Source organism: Syngnathoides biaculeatus, chromosome 2 (genome assembly GCF_019802595.1).
Source record: "Syngnathoides biaculeatus isolate LvHL_M chromosome 2, ASM1980259v1, whole genome shotgun sequence".
Taxonomy (NCBI): Eukaryota; Metazoa; Chordata; class Actinopteri; order Syngnathiformes; family Syngnathidae; genus Syngnathoides; species Syngnathoides biaculeatus.
In genome coordinates this window covers 21,193,674-21,217,708 of record NC_084641.1, presented here as the reverse complement: position 1 = coordinate 21,217,708, position 24,035 = coordinate 21,193,674, and the positions used below count along the sequence as shown (strand labels likewise).

The 24,035-nt window shown below is 40.5% G+C and overlaps 1 protein-coding gene across 1 annotated transcript in view; it reads left to right on the top strand.

Moving 5' to 3' along the window:
* Positions 1-18,348, top strand: part of LOC133511530 (cryptochrome-1-like) — a 36,124-nt gene extending 17,776 nt beyond the window's left edge. The window contains exons 7-15 of the mRNA XM_061840521.1: positions 1,095-1,235; positions 3,008-3,319; positions 4,446-4,597; positions 6,366-6,568; positions 8,207-8,332; positions 8,413-8,526; positions 13,294-13,374; positions 14,056-14,168; positions 16,458-18,348. Of these exons, the coding sequence (XP_061696505.1) occupies positions 1,095-1,235; positions 3,008-3,319; positions 4,446-4,597; positions 6,366-6,568; positions 8,207-8,332; positions 8,413-8,526; positions 13,294-13,374; positions 14,056-14,168; positions 16,458-16,466 (1,251 nt within the window). The 3' untranslated portion in view covers positions 16,467-18,348. The remainder of the gene's footprint in view (positions 1-1,094; positions 1,236-3,007; positions 3,320-4,445; positions 4,598-6,365; positions 6,569-8,206; positions 8,333-8,412; positions 8,527-13,293; positions 13,375-14,055; positions 14,169-16,457) is intronic.
* The last annotated feature ends 5,687 nt before the right edge of the window (positions 18,349-24,035 follow it).

Here is a 24,035-nt window from a genome sequence, read left to right as displayed (position 1 = left end):
GGTTAAAACACCGGGCTCACAGTTTTGAGGACTTGGGTTCAAATCTGGCCTAACCTGTGTGGAGTTGGCACATTCCTTCTGTGCCAATGTGGTTTTTCTCCGGGTACTCAAGTTTCTTCCCCACATCCTCAAAACATGGATTCTGGCTTAATTGAAGAATCTAAATTGGCCGTAGGTGTAAACGCGAATCGTTGTTTGCGACTAGCGACCAGTTCCAGGTGTGTCCCGTGACCCTAGTGAGGATAAGTGGTGTGGAAAATGGATATTTCGCTCTGGTTTTAACTAAACTGATGCAAACCAAGCAATATCATCAAAACAATGTGGTGACGCTTTACATACATTTTGACCTGCTCAAACCATCACAAAGTAAGGATGAGAAATTAATGAAGTGGAGAAATGCTTTTTCTGTTTGGAGAGGTTTTATATTCTTATCATTGTTAAGTGAAGTAGGACTACCGCAACTCTGTGAAATCAGTCAATTTCTGTCCTTGTGTTCAATTGCACTTCCTCAAACTGGAGGTCCTAAATTTGGTGCCACCCTGTTTTCTGGAATGCTATGTAAGGCCATGTCCACAACGATGGGTATTTTTAAAATGAATAAATATATTTTTAAAATAAAATATTTTTAGTGCATATTTTTCTATAACCAAATTTAAAGGATCTGAAAAATAACTTTTTGGAAAACTCTGGCAAGGTTGCTTTTTTTTTTTTTTTTTTTTTTTTTTAAGCTGGTGGTCTTTGTTCATTGGTGTGGGTGAGGTTTCTTATGTCTCTGCCAAGTATTTTTTTATTCTTACTCTGAGTTTAGCTAATTCAAATAAATAGCATTTAATACATTTACATTGTTGTCGATGCACCTTGACCTTAAATAGCTTGATTAAAATGTTGCACTGTTCTTTTATAACGCCTCCTGTTTCTTCAATATGCTCTTGCGTCTTGATGTGGAAATTATTTTTTCACACCCCAGAGTGGGAAAAATTTAGTTTTTTTTTTTTTTTTAAAAATACCCGTGCACATGTGGACATAGCCTTACAGTTGGTTGCTGTGGGATGCTCTGCACCTCCCCTCCCCTGTTCTCCTTGTGCACCTTCCAGGCATGGGTGGCAAACTTTGAGCGTCCGAGGATGAACGCCAACTCGCTGCTGGCCAGTCCAACAGGCCTCAGCCCGTACCTGCGCTTCGGCTGCCTTTCCTGCCGTCTTTTCTACTTCAAGCTCACTGACCTTTACCGCAAGGTGAGAAATTGTCACAGAAATCAGGATTGGTTTTCCATAGCGCAACAAAAATGCAATGGTGTCAGTCAGTTTTGGCACATGCTATATACTAATAATGGCTTCCTGCAATTATAACTGTGAAACTGTATACTTAAAATGTAATAACTTTATTTGATCATTTGCTATTTTTGATTCAATTCAGTGTCCTCATAGGTCAAGTGTCATGCCTACAAACATTCTAAAACAGATATTGTAATGAAAAATACATATAACATTATTCACGTCAATGTCCATTCAAAAAAATAAATATGAGCAGAGAGTGCGTCATCCATGGGAAAAGTTGCAGAAGTCTCATTCAACATCAAAGTGGTAGCCATATTGCCTGCATCCTCTATTCATTACGTCACACCATGACATTCGCCATTGAAAACATGCTGTGCCACCGACTATGGGACACGGGAGCTCTTTTCAAAGAAGAGAACATCTTGCAATCGAGTGAAGTGACCAAAGCAATATTACCCTATCGTTTTTAGCCATATTTAGATGATACGCCAATCACTTCTATCTAACAACAGACTCCCAGACAGTATGTATGAGCCAGCCCGGTCGAAGCCGTCTGCCGCAGACACAATCGAGTGAAGTGACCGAGGCAAAATTATCTTATCGTTTTATTTCGAGCCATAGTTAGATGATATGCGGATCACTTCTAACTACAGACTCCCAAACAGTATGTATGAGCCAGGTTGGCCGAAACCATGCAGAGCAAGGCGCAGACGGGTATATCGACCCGTTTAGTACCCCTGACTTACGTACTCGGATCTTTTGTTACATTCTGAGATGATTACGTCTCCCTCCCACCCCACACCTCCAAGCTATTCATTTTTTTTAGTAGCTGTATGCACCTACCTGTTATTTGGAACCCACGAAGCTCTCGTCCTTTGCACCCGAGTTATCCATTTTTCACGACGGGTCTTTTGAAAATTATGAAGAATGAATTCATCATCCCGAGTGTTCGAACAATATCCAGCAATACAACGAACCAGCATTTTGGCTAACACAAAGGAACAAAGAGCTCCCTTCCAGCAGGTAAAACTAGTATAAACAGACGAGACCGCTTGAGTGGGGGTCTGCTACCAAGGTCATTTCCTCCTTCTTCTCGATAACATATCCCTCGAGAGGATTTTCATGGTGGGATTGACAAAAAGCCATATATGTCAAAATCATGTTGTCTGGTGAAAAAAACGGATAGGTCCATTCCGGCTGCCTTTTTTTCATTACAAACACACTAAAAATCATATTTTATGTGTCTGTGCACTTTAAGTGCCCATGAAATAAAAGTTCTTAATTTTGGCTATTAGCCATAAGTGGGAGAATTAAAATGGCCCTTTATGTGTAACCTTCTGTGGCGTCGTCCATGAACAGTGCTGAACTTTTTTTGACACTTGGATGACTATTAGGAATATTGTGTTGCTGTTCAATATACAGTCAACGGTTTTATAATGGTGACAGTGTTTTTTGAACAAAGGTTTGAAAACGTTGGAGTGCATTTGTCTTCATGATCACTGGTTCCAAAGCACTTTACAGACGTGAATATTCATGCATTTACGCACACATCCATAGACTAATGGGTGGTTGCTGTCATGCAAGATACTGACAGGCCCACTAGGAGCAATTTAGGGTGCCCTGTCTTGACAGTTGTTGACAGTTTGAATTGGAGATGTTTTCTTTATTCTGTCATTTGCCTATTCTACAAATGTTTTATTTAAGTCCTTGTTTCATTGTTTTGGTCCTAGGTGAAAAAGAACAGCTCTCCCCCTCTTTCGCTCTACGGACAATTACTATGGCGGGAGTTCTTCTACACAGCAGCCACCAACAACCCGCGATTCGACAAGATGGAGGGCAATCCCATCTGTGTCCGTATCCCGTGGGACAAAAACCCCGAGGCGCTCGCCAAGTGGGCTGAGGCCAAGACAGGCTTCCCTTGGATAGACGCCATCATGACTCAGCTGAGGCAGGAGGGCTGGATCCATCATCTGGCCCGTCATGCTGTGGCATGCTTCCTCACCAGAGGGGACCTTTGGATCAGCTGGGAAGAAGGGATGAAGGTTAGCTACAATTGGATGTTTGTCATCAATATTAACAATTTGATCTGTAGGCTCCTTAAAAAGCGATAGAAATTTCTCAACAAAAGATATGCAGTGGAGCTCGATGAAAGGGCCCCGATGTCAAGGATATCAGTTAAAACAGGCCTTCAAGCCCGATCAATGTGTCCAAAAATAGTTTCCATTTGTCACTTAAACTGGCGTTGAAAAATTCATTTAGTTCCAGAATAGCCCACTGTTGTTTACTGGTGCTGTGGCACAATCACAATATAGGCAGAGACTCAGAGACGTGTATTTTTAGGTCACACTATGACAAGATAGAATTAACAGACCTTCTTTCACTACGTAGTGGCCATGTTGAATGGGGCATAATTTCCAGATCTTCCACTGACTTGCCAGTCCACATGGCAAGAGGTCTATGAAAGTGGCATATCTAGCATAGTGCTCTGCACAGAGAGACCGCACATGGCTCGAAGAGGAATAGGACACACAAGTCTGTAGTGTCAGGAAGATGTTTTTTTTTTTCTGTCAAGGCGTTTGTGTATGGCAACAGCATGCACTAATGCACTAATTCCTCACAGCTCTTGAAACCGACTCCCCAAATATCAGCAATGTCTACGGCAGTGTGATAAGTTTGGATAAAATGTATAATGCCTCAAACAATGTCAAGCTTTTCTGTATTTTTTTACAATATTTGTTACTGTACTGGGTGCTTTAGGACATTTTTTTTCAATTTTATTATTTTTTATCAGCTGTAATAGACAACCTATATCAATCCATTATATGGAGGTTTCACTGTAAATATGAAAAAAAGGGTAAACTTCAGAAATCAATAAATGGCTTGGCAGGCAAGAAGAGATTTACACCTTTTTTTAATAGAATATTGTTAAATTATCAGTTAACTTAAAAAATAGAGATTTTTATTTGCCCATATTACCCACTCCTACTAATTATATTTCATTTATGTACCTTATGGGTTCATCACAGAGTAAAGTAAATGAAGTGAGGAGAACTTTTTTTAATTTGTGGTCAGAAAAAGCTATTCTTTATTTTCAGATGTACCTGGCTAGCTTGTCAGTATCATGTGCAGTTCAGTCAGCTGTTCCTACTTTAGTTTTTGGTTTTGCAGGTCTTCGAGGAGCTGCTCCTTGACGCCGACTGGAGTGTGAATGCGGGAAGTTGGATGTGGTTGTCTTGCAGTTCATTTTTCCAGCAATTTTTTCACTGCTACTGCCCAGTGGGCTTTGGCCGACGTACCGACCCCAACGGGGACTTTATCAGGTGGGTACCTTTCCTGGCACAGGCTGTCGTTATGAGCTGGAATTTGAATATAAAATGAAAATTTGACAAATTTTTTATTAGGTTCAAAATAAAACCTTAGACACATTTTTCTAAAACCTTACACTGAATTCAAACAGTTCTGCATTGAAGAACTGCACAGAACAATATTTCCAGAGAAATGTGAAAGGCTCATTGCCAGTTATATAAAACATATACATACAGAAGATGCCCCAATTAGTTGTAAGGTTTCGGGGGCCATTACATTTTCACACAGGGCCAGGTAACTGGATACCGTAATTTCCGGCCTATAAGCCGCAACTTTTGTCACACACTTTCAACCCTCCGGCTTATGCAATGATACGGCTAATTCATGCATTTTGTCTAACGGCCGCCAGGGGCACTCGAGCAGAAAAGGTAAGAGTGAGACAGGCGGAATATATCTGTCGAGGAAGACGCAAGTTTCATGTCACTTCACGCTTTGTGCATGAATAAAATTAGCATGAACATGGAAAATGCAAGAAGAAATACAAATGACGCAGCTATCAAGTTAAAAGTAATTGAGCTGACAGATAAAGAAGGAAACAGCTGCTGCACGTAAATTTGGAATTGGGAAGAACTAGAGCAATGTAAAAAGATTTCAGAGGTAATAAAAGCAGGTGGCCTTGAACCGTGTTGCTGGTGACTTTTACCAGTATTTTTTTTTTTAAACCCAGCCCTGTTAATGCTGTGTTACTGCCGCCTCACAGGCACTGTTTGGAAGTAAAAGCCAAGATATATTTTTAAAACTTAGAAAACTCTTTCAGTGTACCGTCTTTCTTTGTAAATATCTCATGTTTCAATGAGGGCACATGCGGCTGATAGACAAGTGCGGCTTATCAATGTATATAGTTTTTCCTTTAAAAGTGTTCTGGGTGAGGCTTATAATCAGGTCAGAATCAGAATTATCTTTAATGGCCAAGTGTTTAGAACACACAAGGAATTTGTCTCCTGCAGTTGGTGCTGCCCTGGTACAACATACAGAACAGAAAACAGAGAACATGGAACACCATAGCAACAAGAACAAGACATTCTGTTTATAGGAATTATTCCTTATAAGACGTGCAAGATGTGAAATCTATATAGATAAGTGTGTTATTGTCAATGGAGCAGTATAAGTGATGAATCATGCGGTCTGCAAAATAAATAAATATATAAAATCTCTATATATTACTCATACTAATACCGATTGGATCTGCAGGGCGTGAGTGAGTGTCCTAATGTGTGGCTTATAGTCAGAAATTGCAGTAGTTTTTTTCATTTTCCCTTCATTAATGAAATCACCATTTAAAAACAGCATTTTGACCTCACGGGATGTATTTGACATTTAAATTTGTTTATTGATCTTAAACTTTGCAAAAGTATAAGAATTTAAGAAGGCAGCTAATACATTTTGACAGGACCATATGTCTCTGTTGCCAAAAAGGATGGGTGCAGTTCGTGAGTCGGGCCATCGATAATTGCCAGTAGCTTCTCAAAAAATCTAGAATTTTGCCTTTGTTGCCTTTGCCTTGCTCTTTGACGATCAAGAAATGGGATGTGTTTTTGTGATTCAATTACAAAATTATAGTTTGTTGTATGTGGAGGCTAAAACACACAGCAATACAGTACTGATTCAATGTTTTTCCATTGCTGTGCACTGGTGGGTGTATGGTGGTTAATCACTAGATGTGTAAGCATCCACATCGTGTTGACACTCGCCGGCCTACCTGATGTCCTCCTGTGCTTGCAGACGTTACTTACCTGTCCTCCGAGCTTTTCCTGCTAAGTTCATCTACGACCCATGGAATGCGCCTGAGTCTGTGCAAGCGGCCGCCAAATGCATCATTGGCATCCACTACCCGAAACCTATGGTGCACCACGCTGAGACGAGCCGACTCAACATTGAGAGGATGAAGCAGATCTACCAGCAGCTCAGCCGATACAGAGGACTGGGTGAGGGCACAAAACATTATTTATAATCCTTAATAATAGTGAGACCATTTTTACAAAGTAAGATTTTTCATGGTTTTGAATACTACAGTGACATGGGTGCAGTACTATTCTTTTTACCTAATCCTGCTAATTAACAATCAAAAGAATCTGGAATGCAAAAACAGTAGAGCAAAACTTATGTCCAAGCTAAAAAATCCACATATTTTCTTTTTTTTTTTTTTTTATTAGGAAGCGTCAGTAATTCACTGTGAAGTTGAGAAAATGTTTAATATCCATATATCTTTTTGAATCAGCACTAAAGTTTAATTTTCCCAAATAGACCTTCATTACAATGTAAACAATAGACGCCAAGGGTACTTCTAGGTGGCAGAAACTGAAAGTCTACCATTGAGCTGAACTGAAAATTATGACAAAAACTTGTAGTTGTGCTGCTAGATAGAGGCATAAAGGATTTTTTTTTTCCCCCTTAAAAAATGTCAACGAGTACAGTGGAACAAACAATATAACAAATGGTGTAACACTTTAACATTTATCAAACACTAAAAAAAGAACATGAAACACTTTAACATTTCATAAAACACAAAAACCAAAGACAAAACAAATTACAATAGCGGACAGGGAGGACCCCATTTCACAAAGATTCTTGGAAATCCCAGGGCCTTCCTCAGCAAGACTCGCCCCGTTTCAACATGCTCCAACATCGTGGGAAGGGTTGTATATTTAGCGCCCTGAACTGTGAGCCTGTGTAAGTGTTTGATGCTGTACATACAATATACAGTATTGTACTTGATCACATTTCTTAAACCATAAAATGATGAATTAAGAGTGAAAGAAGAACCAGGTTGCTAAAGAGAGAGGACGCTGGCAAGAATTCAAGGGAAAGTGTGAATATTTTCTTTGTGTGTCCGGTATTTTAATTTGTTTGGTCTTTGGTTTTTGTGTTTTACGAAATAATCAGCCAATTCTTCACTGGTCATGTTTATGAGCTTTAAATTTTTACCTTAGCTATTTTTCAATCAAGTTACCTGTTGCTACATAAATCACGGCCATCGTTCCTTCTTACTGGAAAGCAATTTGGCACAACGTCGTCTTCTGAATTGACGCCGCGCATTCCTATTCCAGCTATAGAGAAGGCTCAAATCGTCATACGTGTGATTTCCGATATTTTCTCAGTCTCTCTGCCATGGTCAAATATTATATGAAAAGCCTGACTTTGGTGCGGGCAGCGTGAGATTGTTTCACACTCAGTAATGATGTCGATATGTGCGCTGCGAATGACTGCCAATCAGTTCAGAGTGTAGTCCGCCTTTTGCCCGAAGTTAGCTGGGATAGGCTCCAGCACTCCCGCAACCCAGGTGAGGATAAGCGATTGGGAAAATGGATGGGTTCGTTTACAAATGACGCTATTGGAGAACAGCTTTTGTATTGCCACCCGGAGGTGTGCGTCATGCCATGGTGAAAAGGTTTACAACACATTTATCCATACAGAGGTCAGGTCACTATTTTAAAAAAAAAGCCTTCTCCAAATGAAAATTTTTTTTTCCAATCGCAATATTTCTAATATCAGTCAGTATTTTAGGCTCAGGACTACGGTAATCAGTGATAGGTTAGGTCCAAATATGTCTGTGCTTTTTTCAGGCCTGCTGGCATCTGTTCCGTCCACCAACGGCAACGGAAATGGAGGAATGATGGCCTATTCACCTGGGGAACAACACCCGGGGACAGCAACAACTGCCAGCAACAACAACAACAACACCCCCCATAGTAAGTGCGTGGGCGCTGTTGTCATAGCGCATCCTGCTCACGCTCACCCGCTTTCATCTTCCTCTGTGATGTCTTCCTAGTGCCCGGCGTGTCAAGCAGCTCTGTAACGGGCAACAGTAGCGGCAGCATTCTTCTCAACTTTGACAGCGAGGAACAGTCGGGGCAGCAACTCCAGCCAATGGTGCCACAGCACGGTGGGTCACATGATACACTTGAGTTTGTGGTTTATTAACGGATGAAAATATCCATCAGATGTCATAATTCCCAACATTGTACCTTCATGTAAAATCATACCAATAAACCCTAGAATTTATAGTTGGTACGCACAGTACTGTGTTCAGACGCCCTTACATTTTTCACTCTTTGCTATATATATTAGTAAACATATAAATAAAGTAAATGTATGTTAATAAAATAAAGTTTTTTTTTTACCTCATTCATATACAGACAGCATCCCTTATTGACAGAATTCTTGACATTTTTGCAGATATATAAAAAAAGACAAACTGAAATATCACACAGCCAGAAGTATTCAGACCCTTTGCTCAGTATTTACTAGAAGCACTCTTTGGAGCTAATACAGAATTGAGTTTTTATGGGAAAGAGGCAACAAGGTTTCCCTGCCTTGATTTTTGGAATTCACTGCCATTCCCCAATCCTGTCGGGTTGGATGGAGAACGTTGTTGGACAGCAATTTTCAGTTCTCTCCAAAGATGCTCAATTGGGTTTAAGTCAGAGTTCTGACTGGGCCATTCAAGAACAGTCACTCCTTTTATTTTCGCTGTGGGCTTAGGGTCATTGTCTTGTCCGGTGAACCTTCAGCCCAGTTTGACGTCCTGATAACTCTGGAGAATGTTTTCATCTAGCATATTGCTATACTTGAACGCATTCATGTTTCCTTTGATTGATTGCATTGGACAGATGATGAGCAGTGCTTACTTTCCTCCACACATACCGCTTAGCATTAAACCCTCAACGTTCTATCTTGCTCTCACGTGTGCTTTCTTAAGTTGGTCTTCTACGTGGAATTAGGCAGCGGAAAGGGGGCAGTTTTTGTAGGCAAAATAAGAGACCGTTAAACTTCTTGCCTTGAATCAAAATATATGTCCAGAAGTGGTCGCTCTAACCTTTACTGTACTATACTTGCTTCTCTAGGCATGATTCATTCTTGTAATTCCACCAAGAATGACTGGGAGGCTACCACTGCAGGGTTGTTTAGGGAGCTCAATGAAACGTTCGCCCCCTGGTGGCTTCCTGACTAAATTGACAAAGTGCTTTACACTGTATATGCCACACAGCACTATTACAATTACATGTCAAGAAAATAATAAAAATTGCAGATGATCTGGCTCAGTTAATGAATTGCGATCGTGATTACAATTAACATCAATTGTGCAGCCCTAGAAAACCCTGATACAAAATTGGCAGTTCACCCTAACTTTATACATTAGAGAAGGCACATGGATTCAAACATTTCAGAGGTGTGCGCGTGTGCGATTGGTTGGAAGGTGAGAGAGGGGAGTCTCCTCCTCACCGTCATCACAGGTCTGATCTTAGAGGGGCTTGAGCACTGACCTTAAAGTACTGAGACTAGCAGAAATAAAACTTAAAACCTCAGTCTCTAAAGGGTCTTTATGCGTGTTAATATAATCTGATAGTTTTGTCGTGGCTGACATGAACTTTAATACACCGATGGATTTCTGGTTTTCTGTCGTGTGCTTATGTAGGTCTTGTATTTATTTTTCTTATTAATTGACATGCTAATACTGGGAGACCTCGCTCTACGACTGAGTAGCGACTTAACTCGAATTTCGACTTAAGTCGGATTGCACAAAATTAAAGTCAGAATTGACATCAAAATACTTTGTATAAAAAAACATTGAAATAAACAAGATGATGTACTTAGCATTACTGCTGAGAGCTTAGCTATTGCTAAGGAACCTGGTCCTCATTCCTCTCCATCTCGACAACTATCAAAGAACCTTGTTTTGTGATCATTGATGGGCACGGAACCCTTAACATGCGCTAAAATACGGGCTTTGTGTTTATTAAGTGTCACCACGGTCGGCCGACTGAAGCCTTGGTGGTGTTGGTGTCTCTCCTTTTTCCAATCTTTTAATGATCTTGAGCTTTGCTTCCATGGTCATGGATTTTCTTTTGCCTGCAACAGCATTACCAAAAGACAGGAAAGGAGGGCAAAAAATTCAAAGATTCTCACGGCGCACAAACATCGACAAGCATTAGCCAGACAAAATTGTGGATGGGGCACGGGCGTTGTAAAGTCGAAACGTATTAGGTCGAGACCGTCTTAACTGGAGGAAACCCTGTGTGTTATTGAAAGTTGAGCCGCTGTAATAGGGTTCCACCCAGACATCTGTTAAAAGTGTAAAGTACATACTGAACAGTTATTCTCGTGTTTCGCTAGTCTAGATTTCACTTTCGCACTATGAGATCAGATTGCGTTTCCATTTTCTCCTGCTCTTGATCGCTCAATGTGTCCCATTATTAGCTAATTCTCATCCTCCTTTAGGTGATAAGGATTCTTCTCAGAAGTCTTTATCTTGTTTGCTAGCATGGAGGCAGGGATTAGGGTTTTAGAGTAACAGTTCTGCATCATTTAAGGACAGTTTTGCCGCACTAGTCCCAGTCACAGCTTGTAACTGTTGCATAGCAGGTTAGCTCCACACCTAACTTTCCCCTGCTAGCTGAACATACAGTTAGTAGCTCCATCTCTGTCCTCCATCCTCTATCTCTGTGGTCAGACGTGCTTGAAGCTACTTTCATACTCAAAAAAGGAAGTACCGTAAATCTTCATGTATACTGCCCTCTCGGGTGTAATATGCACACTCCCAAATTTCGCTCCAAAATCAGGGAAGCTGTTTTTCCCAAGTGTAAGGCACACCTGTGATTTCATATACAGCAAATTATTTACAGGCACTAAATATGATTGGAAATCCCATCTTAATTCATTTTTCTCATCAAGTCCTATCAGTATAATTACTTTAACATAGGTTTGCTTGTTCTTTTGTAATACATCTATTCATGTGGCACACTCTCGAGTTTAGTTTTAATGAAATGGCTTTAGTACAAAACAAAGCCTCACATTTATTTTGCACCTCCCATGTAACTGCTGGCACGCCAGCCGGCATGAACAAGCAGTTGAAAACTACAGACGTCATGTGGCCAGATAACACATTCACTCCTGATTTGAGTGTTTGTAGTAAAAACCAAACAAAAGCGCTACTGTGATTGGTCAGAGGCGTAAATCAATAGAGCTCGTCCACGTGACATCACCATTTTTACAGCGCCATATTGCTGGTCAAATCTAGCTGCTCTGCACTGCGAGTGCCGTTGAACCAGAGCAGATTTTTCAAATTGCCCGTGACCTGTTGTCCTGTTGGTTGTTACAACAGACGAGACAGATATTCATAGAGTTCATTCTATAGAATACCAGCTGAAAAGACCAGAAAATATCAATGGATTTCATCAATTAAACATTATGGATGGTGCACAACCAAAATACGCACACGCCTGTGTAATGAGCACTTGATTTCAGGTAGGAATTATTCTACTTAATCTCAAATTCCCAAGACGTATTTATAATGCCGAGTTGGCTCGTTTGAGAACAATGCGTTTAAAAAAAAAAAACAAACAAAAAAGAAGACAGGGAGTCGTCTCCAACGTACACGAAGCGTGTTGCGGCCACACGTTAATCTTCAGTAAACCTCTCCCTGACAGACTCTTTTTTTTAATATTCATTGTTCTCAAATGAGTCCAATGCGTATTTAAAAAAAAAAAAAAAAAGAAAGAAAATGTATATAAACCGTCGGTCACGCAGAGGTTTACGTAGGTTACCGTGTGGCCGCAACACGCTTCTGTTCACAGGGGCTGAAGCCTATCCCATCGATTTATCACAAAGCGGTTTACCAAAGTTCATGTGGCCGCAACGCGCTTCCGTGTACGAGGAGCCGACTCACTGTCTTTCCTTTTTCCAATCATAGTTAATGAATGCGAGTTTGTGTAAAATCAGGGGTCATTTATTTCAATATTGGTATTTGTATTGAAAAAATCCGAGTGGCTCCATTACTTGGATTTATTCTTGATTGAGAACAGATCCAGCAACGAAGTATTTGTATGCGTCCGGACTTTTCTACGCTTTCAAACTTTTTTGTGTAAATCTCGATGACTTATTCACCAGATCCATCTGTAGATAGACTTGTCCAAGACGAGCAGAAGTGGGTTAACAGTCCAACTTCTTATCGGTGAAAACCTCGACTTCGGCGTTAAATATGGGGTCCTCTATGCCAAGTGTCTCTCATTTTTCCATATACCTTCGTTTATTATCACCTTCTAAATGTTTAACTGTATCGGATAAAACTCTGGGCGTTGTGCTATAAGAAGTATTTTCGCGTAGTCTCCAACCAACTTAGCATTGAAGAATGGTTTGTTTGACCGTCACTTCTGGCCAGTGATGTGATTTGGGTGTACAAGCTCTATAGTGTAGGCAAGGGTACATTTAAACTGCCTATGATATGTACTGCATACACTGTGTGTGTGTGTTTCTTTCGGCTTGTCCCTTTCGGGGTCGCCACAGCGTGTCATCTCAGATGAACGCATATATATGTTTGGCACAATTTTTACGCCGGATGCCCTTCCTGACGCAACCCTTCTCATGGACCCCAAATATACATCTGTAAATGAATGGGTGCACTTGACTGATATGCTTTTCTTTATTATTCCATGACACGGCGTTTGATATACCGTAGGCAAATGGGAAATTTGTTTAAATCAAAGGTGTCAAACTCAAAGCCCAGAGGCCAGAGCCGGCCCGCTGCATGATTTTATGTGGCCCGCGAAGGCAAATTATGTCTATCAACTTCCATGGTTTTTGTGATAATCTGTAACAAAATTTCAGTTTTGAAGTGTAAGTGGGATCTGTAACATTTCACGTTGTCTTGCAGGTTACCATCCAGTGCCAGAAAACAACCTGATGGTCACCAGTACCCGACTGTACCACGAGTTTGCCGTGCCTCAACATCCAGGTAGGATGGCGCAAGCTGAAGGAAGTCATTCCTGACGAAAATTTTTGGAATAAGTAAATGTAGTACCCCAATTCCCTTTGTAATGTAAACTACTCTACTCTTCTTAGACTTGACAAGAATTTGGATTATGTTTGTGTGGATTTATGATCACTTGTGAGTGATGATTAGAACTTTAACTCTACAATGTTTCAGTAACATTTTCACATTCTTAACGCAAACACTGTGTTAAATTAACTGTTCAGAATGTAAAAACTATAAATCGTGTATTAACCCTCAACAATGAAGAAATGTCCATACACAACCTGAATTTGTTGTTTTTATAATCCCAAGAAAACAAAATTGAAATCACAATTCCATTTCAATTAATCACGCACCTTGACTCCTAAAGTGTGTTCAGCCTTTTTTTTCGTTTGAAAGTCCCTAACCAAACTTGGCATTCTTGAGCAAATGTTAATTGTCGTTCAAAATGTGTTCACACGTGAGATTACGCACTTTCTATAAAACATTTATTAGGCAGAAATAAAAAAGTTAAGTTCAGATTCACCCAAAATATGAAGGAGTTAATGAACTTGTTTAGTACAGCACTGATAAGATCTTAAGGTCATGTTGTATTTTTTTTTTTTCACTTTGTATCTTCGATAACCCCTCCACCTCACCCCCCTCCCCAATTTGTACCTTCAGGAATTTCACACATCAGAGGCGGCATCACAGGAAAACGCGAACGGGAGTCGGAACGTGAGGGTTCGGGGGAGGAAGACCTGTCGTCCTGCTCAGGCCACAAAATGCCGAGGCAGGTTAGTAGGGAGGGCCCAGACCTCGCCACATGTGATGTCATTGAGTGAACAGTGCTGTGCTGGCTGTCACTACTGAATATTTTTAGAATCAATTACTCCATTGTAGTTCATCGACTAACCAGATGGAATTAGATTTTTGCATTCATGTATTATAAAATCATTTCATTTTATTTAAAAAAAAAAGTTATTTTATTTTATCACTAAATAATACATCATGGAAATGATAAGGATGAAATAATCTAAACAATTTTCTTTTATTCCTAATAAACATATATAGATATTTATTCAAAGTCTTCATTCCAAAATTAAGACCATTTATTGCAAGCAATGTAACACGTCCCAAAACTGGGATGGGTATGTTATCAATTCTGTGAAGTGGTACATACTAGACATATGTTTATTAATTAATTCTTATTCTAGAATGACACTTACGCATTAATAATAATGATGGATTAGCATTTTGAAGACAAACTAGGTTGCATATTGACCTTTCTCCCTTTCTTCTCTTGGAAAACGCTCCATGTGTACTTGAGGCAGCCATGTTGGGTGAGGAAGGAAAGGGAAATAACTCCGTGCTAACTTTGACCCGATGGGTTATCCTCTCCTGATACTAAATTATGGCTTCAGATTAAAACACTTCAATATTTTGATATACTGAAGGATATAATGCGTGAAATTCATGATTTCCCATAAATGGGACGCTGTCCACGAATGGTCAAAGTCAACAATCCAGAGTAATTCTGGGTGTGGTAAGGAAGTGAAGAAATGGGTCCAAGCAGGTTGGAACAGCTGGCGGAAGGTGTTTGGTGTTCTATGTCAGTCATTTCCAACCTTTATAGACCCAAGGCACATATTTTACAATGGAAAAATCCCACGGCACACCAACAAAACTAAATGTCACCAAAAATGGATGAAATAATTATTGTATGTACTTCCTGCCATCTAATAGAATAGGACTTTTTTCACTGGTGAAATGAACTTTGAGGTAGTTTGTATTTAAAAAAAAAAAAAAAAAAAAATCTCCAACACTGATCCTGCATTATTTCTCATCACATTTTGTAATCACAGGTTAAAACAAATCCACAATGTCATCTCCCCTCCCTCCCCCCCCCCCACATCTTGCAGCTCACCTTGGTAGTTGTCTCAATCATAGTATTTGTCAGGGTTAATTAGGTTGTTGCTGTGCCAACAAATGTTTATGGCTGGCTGCTGCGCTCGACAAGGCTGGGATGCAAATATGCTGTTGCTGTGCTTACAATGAAAGATCCAAAACACTAACTATGTAAAGCAGTGGTATTATTATTTGATGGAAAGCACAATGAAAGGAAAGAGGAGTTACACATTTGGAGTTTAAAAATAATTGAATTTCATTAAGATGCTTTATTTATGTACATGTTCGTGAAGGCATAATCGTGAGGTAAATCTCATCGGTAACACTTTATGGGTCATGCACGGTTGTTTGTCACTTTTTTTTTTTTTTTTTTTTTAAACATTCCAAGGTTTCGCCCCCCGCACAGTGGCTCAATAATGTTTTCGAATTTCTAGTTTGAAGCTAATTAGAATGTTTATCTACCAGAAGTGGCGGTCTTTGAAAGAATAAAATATGAAGTCATTTTTACTGAGAAATACTGGGACACATTTTTTTTCATTCATCAAAGATTGTTTTTGTGTTAAATGTTAGCAGAGTCTAAAATGAACACATTCTGTTTCCATCACACATAGCAGGGTGCATTTTCAACAGTTTGCTAACAATAATGCTGAAAAGAATTCTGGACCTGTTCCGTATTTGTCTTCACAATACAGTTGCACTCATTTTAAATTTCGTAAAATTGGAAATAAGAAGTCGGCAAAATCTTTTGTTGACATCAGGATTACTTAGCCAGCCCAAAACTGAGAAAAAGCTCAGCAAAACGTAGACTGATTCTTTATCTATGGTGGGTCCTGCCTATCCCAGCTGCCTTTGTTGCTGGATTGATGACCAGTCAATCACAGGGCACAATATACACAAATGTGCAGACAGGTATAATAATATAAATTTGGGGGAGAGGGCCTGTTTTGCAAAAGTAGGATTGAATTGAGCATTTAACAAAAAAAACACTGCTTTGCAGCCACCGCTTTCTGTTTGCTGTTTTAGTTTCAGTCTTTATAACATTTGACTGCACTGAGCCACTGCATTTTTTGCTCGTTTTATTCACAGGATTGAAGCAGCTGTGTTTTCATAGCAGGAGCAACCCCTACCTGTGTTTCAGCATTATCATATTTTTTTTTGTCCTGCTTTGTGTCCTGCAGACCACCTGAAGGACACCGCATGAGAAGACATCAACACTGGTCCGGTCCAACATTCTCAGTCGGAAACTCTGAGGGGGGAACACAGAGATGAAAATGTGACGCAAAGCTCAGCTTTTACCAGGGAGTCTGGCGACCTCATGTAGCATGGCAACCCTGTCAAAAGGCCTCAACAATAAGCATTCAAATCCTAAACCCCAAAAAACAAATTGCCTTGAAGTTACAACATTTGTAATAAAACCCAATCATCTTTATTTGATGGCTCACAAAGACATAATTGATACTTGCGTCTGGATGAATAAGAACAATTGACCATGAATTTAACGTTGTGCTGTTACTGTGACAAGTGATGAAAAGTTTGCGCGTTCACAAAGACAATTATATTTGCAATCCTCTCAGTTGAATTATATCGGTTTATTAGGTTACACAGTCTTTTGGCAGCTAAAACCATCAGGTAATGAAGGACAGCACACCTTTTCCATTGGTGACCTTCAAAAACCTGTCCTCAATGTGTTTGTGTAGTTGAGCAAGTCTGATCAGGTGACAGAAATAAACACAAACAGTACTGCAAAGCTTGTCTTTTTGGAAGCCTTGGAAAAAAAAAAGGCATCAATAACTGACTTTTGCCAACTCCGTGAGCATTTTTGCCCCTTCACATTTTCACCTCCATTGTTCCTCTGACGCTGTCGCCAAATTGTTCTGAAGACCAGTGACACTTGAGCCTGTGCGGCACGGTTCAACAACATCAAATGAGCAAGATGTTTTCAAGGAGGACGGAAATGTCCCCGTTTTTTTCTACTTTTTCATATAAAATAACCCAAAAAGAGAGAAACATCAAAAAGACAATTTGTGTTTGAAGCAAACATTCCTCGCAACCAAATCCAACCTCCGGATGAAGGACGGCAACAGCACAAGGACACAAATGGCTTCCCCAGGGTGTTACAAAGTCACTGTTGGAATGTTGCCTGATTACAGCGAAGAACCATCGCAAACGTGGCTCCACATCGGCGGGTACCTGGCCAGTCTGGGAAGAAGCGGGGAAAGTCCGCTGCCGTGCTTTGGAATCGAACCCAAGAATGTCCGTCTCTTTGCGAAGGAGCCAAGCTGCTGGATCGCGGGGGCGGATACATTGGATTCATTTGTCAGCGACTACAATGAAACTTTGTGGCAGAACACGAGTCAGGATTTAATTAGGAACGCAGATCAGATTTAACGTCGTTAATAATACTCCAGATGCCAATACGGGCCAAAAGTGTTTCCGCTTTCTTCAAATCAAATGATGTGCTGGCTTTTCTTTTTCTTGTCTGTCTTATTGGAACTTTTGTGCTGCATATAAATATATCATTAACTTTTGGAGGATGCCCTGTGGTATACATTTTGGGCATCTATGACCATGCATTTGTTTATGGCAGTTTATTTGTGGTCTAAATATTCAAACCCCCCCTCCCCATTTCCCCTATTTGCTGGTTTGAATTTTACCTCAAAAGTGCAGATTGGGGTCAGCAGATTGTGTGCCGACTCCCAGATTTTTTTTTTTTTTGGACACACTTCTTTTGGGGGGGATTATTGTGTATCTGTATCATAATTGTTCTCTCATGAATTCAAACAGTTTTTGTAGCCTTGATCACGTCAATTTTTTTTTTTTTTTTCTGTGTGTGTCCTGCTGCCCCGTATCTCACAACGATGTAGGAATGACATACTCGCCCACTTCCTTTGGCCTCAGTTTTTCGCCTGTAATGAAATGGGAAGTGACATGAAGTGACGTTCCTCCACCGATACCATTGGGTTTGTCTCTTAAAAAACTGGAGTTCTGTGTCATGCCTTGTGATGTGTAAGGCCTCGTTTGTCATTGATCGCCACCGTGACTACAAAAATAAAAATGGTTTCAACTCGACAGGTTTTTCCTTTAACTCTGGGAACATTTGCCGCAAATCACAAACTTCTTGTTTGTGACTGGGACGTATTGTGTAGATTTTGTTGATTCGGCCGAAACAGGATTTATTTTATTTATTTATTTGTTTTTGATCGTGCATGCCTCTCCTAGCCCATCAGAGTTGGCGCACGTCCTCTGCCATGCCCACACCCTGAAAGAAAGTGATAAAAACACGAGAACACAATGCAACAGTACTTGGAAACTGTATGATTACCCGTAGTATTCAAAACCCCTATAGGTACTGTAGTTTTCAATCACGTGATCAATATTAATTTAGCCACGATGTACAGTGCCTTGTGAAAGTATTTGGCCCCCTTGAACTTTCTTTTGCCACATTTCAGGCTTCAAACAAAGATATATATATATATATATATATATATATTTGTTTGTTTTTTTTTTTTTTTTTGGTCAAGAATCAACAACAAGTGAGACACAATTGTGAAATGAAATGTATTGGATATTTAAATTTTGGGGGGCAAATAAGTGAAAAGTGTAAAGTGGGGCGTGCAATACTATTCGGCCCCCTTGCATTAATACTTTGCAGCGCCACATTTTGCTGCAATTACACCTGCAAGGTGCTTGGGGTATGTCTCTAGCAGTTTTGCACATGGAGAGACTGAAATTCTTTCCCATTCTTCCTTGCAAAACAGCTCAAGCTCAGTGAGGTTGGATGGAGAGCATTTGTGAACAGCAGTCTCTGTCCACAGGTTCTCGATTGGATTCAAGTCTGGACTTTGACTTGGTCATTCTAAAACCTGGATACATTTGTTTGTGAACCACTCCATTGTAGATTTGGCTTTATGTTTTGGATCATTGTGCTGTTGGAATATAAATCTCAGGATCAGTCTCGGGTCTTTTGCAGACTCCAACAGGTTTTCCTTCAGAATGGTCCTGTATTTGGCTCCATTCATCTTCCCATCAATTTGAACCATCTTCCCTGTCCCTGCTGAAGAAAAGCAGGCCCAAACCATGAGGCTGCCGCCACCATATTTGACAGTGGCGATGGTGTCAGGGTGATGATCTGTGTTGTTTTTACGCGCAAACAATATTTTGCATTGTGGCCAAAAAGTAAAATTTTTGTTTCATTTTACCAGAGCACCTTCTTCCACATGTTTGGTGTGTCTCCCAGGTGCCTTGCGGCAAATTTTAAACGAGACTTTTTATGGCTATCTTTGAGAAATGTCTCTTCTTGCCACTCTTCCATAAAGGTCAGATTTGTGCAGTGTTGGACTGATTGTTGTCCTATGGACAGACTCTCGCATCTCAGCTGTAGATCTCTGCAGTTCATCCAGTGATCATGGGCCTCTTGGCTACATCTCTGATCAGTCTTCTTCTTCCAGGTGAAAGTTTAGAGGGAGAGCCAGGTCTTGATAGATTTGTAGTGGTCTGGTACTCCTTCCATTTCAATATGATTGCTTGCACCGTGCTCCTTGAGATGTTCAAAGCTTGAGAAATCTTTTTGTATCCAAATCCGGCTTTAAACTTCTCCACCACAACAGTATCTCGAACCTACCGTTTGTGTTCCTTGGTCTTCATGATGCTCTCTGTACTTTAAACAGAACCCTGAGAATATCACAGAGCAGCTGCATTTATACGGAGACTTGATTACAGATAGGTAGATTCTATTCATCATCATCAGTCAACATTGGATCATTCAGAGATCCTCACTGAACTTCTGGAGTCAGTTTGCTGCACTGAAAGCAAAGGGCCCAAAAAATATTGTATGCCCCACTTTTCTGTTTTTTTATGTTAAAAAAGTATAAAATCCATCAATCCATCCATTTTCTTCACCGCTTATCGTCACGAGGGGAGCGGGAAGTGCTGGAGCCTATCCCAGCTGTCAACGGGCAGGAGGCGGAGTGCAGCCTGAACTGATTGCCAGCCAATCCCAGGGCACATTGAGACAAACAGCAGCACTCACGATCACACCTACGGGCAATTTAGAGTGTCCAATTAATGTTGCAAGTTTTTGGAATGTGGTAGGAAACCGGAGTGCCCGGTGGAAACCCACGCAGGCACGGGAGAATATGCAAACTCCACACAGGCGGCTCCAGGATTGAACTGGGGACCTCAGAACTGTGAAGCCAATACTTTACCAGCTGATCCACCGTGCCTCCAAAAGTATAAAATATCCAATAAATTTCGTTCCACTTTACGATTGTGTCCCACTTGTCTATTCTTAAAAAAAAAAAAAAAAATTCTATATCTTTATGTTTGAAGCCTGAAATGTGGCAAAAGTTTTAAAAGTTCAAGGGGGCCGAATACTTTCACAAGGTACTGTAGAATCTGGTCGAGACCAGGAGCACTAGCCAACCTCAATATGGAAAAACTGCCGCATTTGTTTTCTTTTGGATTTTTATTGAATTACCTAAATCAGGTAATATCAACCTTTAAAATTTCTACTGAGAAAATATCTTTAAAAATCATCTGACCTATCGATGTTTTCGTTGTCACGAACGTGTCTGGAAATATCTCTCAAGGGGTTTCTGCGGAATGTAAAACTGATGTTTATGGTTTGGACGTATAAATGACTGCACATTTTTACACACACGCACTCATAGTGCAAAAAAATGGAAATAGTTTAAACTCTGGGATGTATCTGAAGTAGATACATAAAACTAATACCTGTTTCAACATGTTATAATGCAATTGCACACAGAGGGAAAGTTGGATCGGTCCCAAAAGATGGCTGATGGGAATTGTTTTCAGACTGACGGACCACTCAGCATTTCGCACATGCCTGTGGTGAGTTGGAGAAAACACACTTTCTCGGCTAAATACTCTGGTTTTTTTTTGGGTTTTTTTTCCAGATCTTCAAACATCTCTTCATCATGTTGAAGCCACTATCCCCATTCTTTGCCACCGCTGTGTGACCTGAACTCCTAAACTCTCGGGCACTCAATGACACGTGACGACCTCAATGTTTGCAACTGTCTCAGCCACCATCGACGCGGGACGAAGGTGGAGAGGATTACTTTCACAGGTATGACCACAAATGAAGGTTTTGGTTGCCGAGATGGAACACCCATTTATTTTATTTTTCTTTAGCTCACTTTGTTTTCACTGGATTTGTCATCAATAGAGAGAGTTGGCCCAAGAGGTGATGTCATTGGCCATGTGTGCTGACATCATGCCAAGTGATGACATCATTGGGAAAGCATCATTTTAACTTCTTCTTTTCCTTTCGGGTTGTCCCGTTAGGGGTCGCCACAGCGTGTCATCTTTTGCCATCTTAGCCTATCTCCTGCATCTTCCTCTCTAACCCCAACGGCCCTCATGTCTTCCCTCACCACATCCATAAACCTTCTCTTTGGTCTTCCTCTCGCTCTTTTGCCTGGGAGCTCCATCCTCAGCATCCTTCTACCAATATACTCACTCTCTCGCCTCTGAACATGTCGGGAAAGCATCATTTTAACTACATAAGAGAATACAGTATAGGGGTATTCTATTATACATACAGTATATACATGTGTACTGTGTATACAGTGAAGAAAATAAGTATTTGAACACCCTTCTATATTGCAATTTCTCCCACTTAGAAGTCTTGGAGAGTTCTGAAATATTCATCATAGGTGCATGTCCACTGTGAGAGAGATAATCTAAAAAGAAAAATCCAGAAATCACAATGTATGAATTTTTGAATTATTTATTTGTGTGATACAGTTGCAAATAAGTATTTGAACGCCTGAGAAAACCAATGTTAATATTTGGTACAGTAGCTTTTGTTTGCAATTACAGAGGTCAAATGTTTCCTGTAGTTCTTCACCTGGTTTGCACACACTGCAGGAGGGATTTTGGCCCACTCCTCCACACAGATCTTTTCTAGATCAGACATGTTTCTGGGCTGTTGCTGAGGAAAAACGGAGTTTCAGCTCCCTCCAAAGATTTTCCATTGGGTTTAGGTCTGGAGACTGACGAGGCCACGCCAGAACTTGGATATGCTTCTTACGGAGCCACTCCTTGGTTTACCTGGCTGTGTGTTTCAGGTCACAGTCGTGTTGAAAGACCCATCCATGAACCATCTTCAATGCTCAGACTGAGGCAGAGAGGTTGTTCCCCAAAATCTCACATGGTCATCCTCTTTTCAATACAGTGCAGTTGTCCTGTCCCATGTGCAGAAAAACACCGCAAAAGCATGCTGCCACCACCCCCATGCTTAACAGTAGAGTTGGTGTTCTTGGGATGGAACTCATCATTCATCTTCCTCCAAGCACAGTTAGTGGAATTATGACCAAAATGGAACATTTGGTCTCATCTGACCACAAAACTTTCTCCCATGACTACTCTGTATCATCCAAATGGTCATTGGCAAATTTAAGACAGGCCTTGACATGTGCTGATTTAACCAGGGAAACCTTCAGTGCCATCCATGATTTCAAACCATGACGTCTTAGTTTATTACCAATCGAGTTGTACAATTTTGTTTCTGGTGTCTTTGGAGAGTTCTTTGGTCTTAGCCAAGTTACAAGTTTGAGTCTCACTGATTGTAAGGGGTGGACGAGTGTCTTTATGCAGGAAACGACCTCGCACAGATCTCACGTCTGATTCAGGATAATACAAGGAGTGGAGGTGGACTTTGAGGGTCAGAATTCTAGCTGATGGACAGGTGTTCAAATACTTATTTGCACCTGTATCACGCAAATAAATCGTGAAAAAAATCATACATTGTGATTTCTAGATTTTTCTTTTTAGATGATCTCTCTCACAGTGGACATGCATCTACGATGAAAATTTCAGAACCCCCCCCCCCCATGATTTCTAAGTGGGAGAACTTGTAATATAGCAGGGTGTTCAAATACTTTTCTTCTACACTGTATTAATGGTGAGATGTTGTGCGCTATGATAGGAACAGGATGTGGAAGTGCACTTTTATTTTGAAAGGCAGCACTTTCTCTGTCATTTATTCCTTTTTGTTCTTTCCATCGTCATTGATGGTATAAGAAATTGCGTGTTTAAAAATGTTCATTGTGGGGCAGAAAATGCCGTTGAATTGTTGGTGGAGGGTCTGAGAAACAAATGCAGTAGGCTGCGTGCTTTGTTTTGAAGCCACACTTATCATGTGGTGGTAGGAACTACTTCCTTTTGTTTGCGAGACATCTGAGTGTAAGCGTTTTGAGAGTATCTGTGAAGAGAAACCTGTGAACATCCGTGAATGTGTCTCCTTTATAATACAGAGAGAGGATTAAACCAGCCAACGTGTGTGTCTTCTCATTTATCATCCCCCCAAAAAATACACAACATAGAGTTAGACCCACTACATATACATATATATTTACGTGAACATAACCTGGCGTGAAAATGTGTTGGCCCCCTTCTCGAATTCTTCTTCCCATTTTTTTTACTTGTAAATTCCACAAGGAAGACCGGTGATCTCTTGGTACTGCCTGGAAAACCGGACATGCTCTCTCATTCACACAGGGAAATCAGGCAGGCCTCAGCATTGTTTGCTTTCAAACAGGAGTGTTGCTAGGGGTGACTCACAGCAGCGCCTGGATCATGAAACTTCAGGAGTATGAACTTCGGAGACACCTGATACTGTATTGGTCATGCTGCATAACAGAAATTGATCATCGGGTCATATGGATCCGATTTTCACAGAAAACAGTTCCCATACATGGCTGCCATCACACTGTAAAATGCAAAAACAC